The sequence below is a fragment of the Hyperoodon ampullatus genome (genome assembly GCF_949752795.1).
Source record: "Hyperoodon ampullatus genome assembly, chromosome: 19".
Classification (NCBI taxonomy): Eukaryota; Metazoa; Chordata; class Mammalia; order Artiodactyla; family Ziphiidae; genus Hyperoodon; species Hyperoodon ampullatus.
Genome location: NC_136932.1, coordinates 39,477,011 through 39,481,372, shown reverse-complemented (window position 1 = coordinate 39,481,372; position 4,362 = coordinate 39,477,011). Strand labels below are relative to the sequence as shown.

Sequence of the window (4,362 nt, the reverse complement as noted above, 5' to 3'; positions counted from 1 at the left end):
CTCTTTTGCAGGCCCCGCTAGAGGAGCCTGTTGAATGACCACACCCTCCCGCTGTCTGAGACCCCACGGGAGCCCACTATCACCTCACCAAACCTAGTTCCTCTTTGGGCTCCCCTTTATCTCCCTTAATACCGTACACGGGAAGGGGGAGTTTTGCTGTATTCACTCTCCTGTAACAGGTTCCTTCCCAAAGCCAACACACCAATTGTCGCTGTCCCAGGCCCCCCGACGACCCAGGTCACCCATATTTCCAATCTCAATATCCCCAACCTCCTCCCCAATTCCAATGTCCCATCCTCAGTTCCACTTTCAGTGGCCCAAGACCCCTTACGTTACGACCACCTAGTGTTTCTGAGGTCCCGCCCTGGAGCCGGAGACCCCGCCCCGGGTTCGCCATCTGGAGAGCGAGGGAGGAAGGAAGGATACAGACCCAGGCGTTCACCCCACCTCCACCCCCGCCCCCGACATCCCGGCCAGATAAAGGAGCCGAGGCCAAGAGGGGAGAGAGACCCCGCCCCCCTTGAGAAGAAAGCTGAAGCCCCTGCAGGACGGGGGTAAGAACCAGAGACTGAGGGAGCCAGACTCCTGGGTCCCCCTAAGAGGGTTGGGGCTTGTTGATGGTAAGAAGACCGAGGCCCAGAAATTGAGCTAAACTAGGGATCCGGGACTAGAGAAGGGAATTTCGTGATTCGGGGAAGGGAGCGTCGATTGGGATTTGGAGGGGTGTGGACCACGGGTCATCTGGGGTCTCCAGGCAGGATCGGACTCCTGAGACCAGGCGCGCGGAGGGGCAGAGGGGAAATGGGGGTGCTGGAAGGGCACTGGGAGTCTAAGTAAGGGCACTGCGGGCCGGATTCCTCACACTTGCCATCGACGCCGCGGTGTGGGAACCTTCAACTCGCTCCAAGCGCTGTGGAATCTAGAGGAGGAAAGCGAGCGATGCTGTGGTTGAGGGTAGAAAGAACAAGATGAATTAAGTGAGGCTGCGTGAGCCGGGGCCGGGGGCTTGGCTCTAGCTGCACCTCAGCAGGAAGAGGCAAACTGCGGAAGGGCAGGCGTCTTAGGACGGCCTGGATCCCTGAGCCCTCTCCTTGGCACCCGCAGGCCTGCGTCGCCATGGGCTCCACCGCTGCCCCGGAGGGAACGCTGGGCTACGTCCGCGAGTTCACTCGCCACTCCTCCGACGTGCTCGGCAACCTGAATGAGCTGCGCCTGCGCGGGATCCTCACTGACGTCACGCTGCTGGTTGGCGGGCAACCCCTTCGAGCTCACAAGGCAGTTCTTATCGCCTGCAGGTTCGAGGGGTGGCTCAGGGGGTGGGGTGGGACCAAATGGAAAAGGGGCGGAGCCCGAAGGTCTTTGGGAGGGAACCCGAAGCCAAGCCTTCCAGAAGCAGGAGGCGGGGCGTCCGCGAATTGGGGGCGGGGTGAGAGTGGGGGAGGCGGGGCTTTGTACAGGGGCGCGTGTCTCCCTTGGTTCCCCAGCCCTTAACATGACCTATCTTCCCTCTCTCCAGTGGCTTCTTCTATTCAATTTTCCGAGGCCGTGCAGGAGTGGGGGTAGACGTGCTCTCCCTGCCCGGGGGCCCCGAAGCCGGAGGCTTCGCTCCTCTTCTGGACTTCATGTACACTTCACGCCTACGCCTCTCGCCGGCCACTGCACCAGCCGTCCTTGCGGCCGCCACGTACTTGCAGATGGAACACGTGGTCCAGGCATGCCATCGCTTCATCCAGGCCAGGTGAGGGAGCCCCAACTCGGTGTTCCTCATGGGTGAAGTGGCATCCCAGGTGTCAAGGGCAAAGGCCAAGATCAGGAAATAGCACTAATGTCCATCGCACTTTTCTCAGCTATGAACCTCTGGGCATCTCCCTGCGGCCCCTGGAGGCAGAACCCCCCACGCCCCCAACGGCCCCTCCGCCAGGCAGTCCCAGGCGCTCCGAAGGGCACCCAGACCCACCTACTGAGTCTCGCAGCTGCAGTCAAGGGCCCCCCAGTCCAGGCAGCCCAGACCCCAAGGCCTGCAACTGGAAAAAGTACAAGTTCATCGTGCTAAACTCTCAGGCCTCCCAAGCAGGGAGCCTGGCAGGGGAGAGGAGTTCTGGTCAACTTTGCTCCCAGGCCCGGCTCCCCAGTGGAGATGAGGCTTCCAGCAGCAGCAGCAGCAGCAGCAGCAGTGAAGAAGGACCCATTTCCGGTCCACAGAGCAGGTACAGACACTGGAACCCCCCAGAATTTGTAGAGGTAGCCTCAGCTCAGAGGCACAGCCATTGGGCCTGGGTGGTCAGGAACAGGGAGTGAAGGAGTGGGCTTCAGAGACACCAGCTCACCTCAGGGAGTTGGCCAGAGGTCAGGCTTACTCTGTAGGGTGGGACTTGGGCAGTGAAATTGGATATGGCACATTGGTCCATAGTGGCTCACCTCCAGAGGGTAGGCCTATGGCAACAAGTCTTCCAGGGGAGAACCCCACCACCACTGCCACCATATAATCTCTCCTAACCCTTTTCTCTGGGCCTTGACATCTGCCTAGGCTCTCTCCAACTGCTGCCACTGTACAGTTCAAATGTGGGGCTCCAGTCAATACCCCCCATCTCCTCACACCCCGGGCTCCAGAGACCACTGGGTCACACTCTGGGCGGGCTCATCCACCACCAGGTAAGAGCCCCTCCTTCTACCCGCTTCTTGGATTTTCTCCCATGGCTGCTCAAGGCCAGTTTAAAGGCTCAGTCCATTTCCTGCTAATTAGAATCACCTAGGGAGCTTTTAAAAATCCCATTGCCCAGGTCACACCCCATAGATTAGAAAGTCTGCAAGTGGGAGCCTGGCATCAGTACTTTTTAAAGCTTCCAGTGAGCAGCACTGTTTGGGAACTTCTGGCCTATTTCCATCCAGGCCTGAGTGGTCAGCCCAGGGCTTGGCAAGGCCTCTCTGGCAAGCTGTCATCCAGAGTGGTGCAAGAGAGGAGAGAGAAACAGAAACTTCCACCCACGAGTAGGGGCCTCCACCTACCACCACCGCTATTGGAGTGATTAGCAAAGTACTCTGGAATCAGACAGACATGGAGTCAGATCTTGGCTTGTCCTCTCAATAACCATGTGACCCCAAGCAAGTCAAATGAGCCCCAGAAGCCTTAACAGTAAATTGGGAAAAAGAAAACCCGCTACCGTGTGGTTTGAGGATTCACTGGTATTGTCATTACCCACCACCCTTCCCAGGAAGTGAATTTTTCAGCTGCCAGAGCTGTGAGGCTGTGGCTGGGTGCTCATCGGGGCTGGACCCCTTGGCTCCTGGGGATGAGGATAAGCCCTACAAGTGTCAGCTCTGCCGGTCTGCCTTCCGCTATAAGGGCAACCTGGCCAGTCACCGCACGGTGCACACAGGTAGGGGAGGAGCAGGGAGAGGGCCCTGGCCTTGGTGCCCACAGCCGTCCTCCGGTACAGTCCCTGACCTCCCTTCCTCCCTGCCTCCAGGGGAAAAGCCCTACCACTGCTCCGTCTGCGGAGCCCGCTTTAACCGGCCGGCTAACCTGAAAACGCACAGCCGCATCCATTCAGGAGAGAAGCCCTATAAGTGTGAGACGTGCGGCTCGCGCTTTGTACAGGTACGGCGCCAGTTTCAGAGACGGCTCGCAGGCAAATTTCCAAGAGGGCGAGGTGGGCCGAATGGGGAGGGTTCTGTCCCTCCCACTGGCGCGGTCTGAGGTCCCCTCCTTTCCCAGGTAGCGCATCTGCGCGCGCACGTGCTGATCCACACCGGGGAGAAGCCCTATCCTTGCCCCACCTGCGGGACTCGCTTCCGCCACCTACAGACCCTCAAGAGCCACGTTCGCATCCACACGGGAGAGAAGCCTTACCACGTGAGTACCCGACCTGGCTTGGCCCAAAGCCTTGGAATTACCTTCCGTTTACCGAGGGGCGGAGCTCTGAAAGGAGCCGGCCCGGCGGTTCTAGACCTCTTCGAGGTGGGCGGTGTCCTTGTGAGTAAGGGGCGGGGGCCGAGGGTAGGGGTGGCTGGTATAGAAGTTAGGCTCCCGGACGGCGGCGCTACCCTCCTGGAGAGGAGCTGACGGATGGAGAAAGCTTTGCTGGGGAGGGCGGGGCGTAGCTCCTAGGCCTTCCCCTGAGGATTTGGGAGCATGTAGGGACTAAAGAGCTTCTCTAAGGTAGAGTGCTGGGCGGTTCTCCCTTGCTCAACACCTAAAAGGTGGTCGTGGTTGGGGAGGGACCTGACTCAGCTGTCCTCCGACAGTGCGACCCCTGCAGTCTGCATTTCCGGCACAAGAGTCAACTTCGGCTGCATCTGCGCCAGAAACACGGAGCTGCTACCAACACCAAAGTGCACTACCACATTCTGGGGGGCCCCTAG

General features: G+C 59.5%; 1 protein-coding gene across 1 annotated transcript; it reads left to right on the top strand.

The window, feature by feature from the left end:
- Positions 1-1,116: 1,116 nt before the first annotated feature.
- Positions 1,117-4,362, top strand: BCL6B (BCL6B transcription repressor; the record flags this gene model as incomplete). Its single annotated transcript, XM_079725661.1, has 8 exons — positions 1,117-1,295; positions 1,517-1,738; positions 1,848-2,207; positions 2,528-2,652; positions 3,213-3,377; positions 3,468-3,598; positions 3,716-3,853; positions 4,246-4,362. The coding sequence occupies 8 exons, from the start codon at positions 1,117-1,119 to the stop codon at positions 4,360-4,362; spliced, it is 1,437 nt and encodes a 478-aa protein (XP_079581787.1).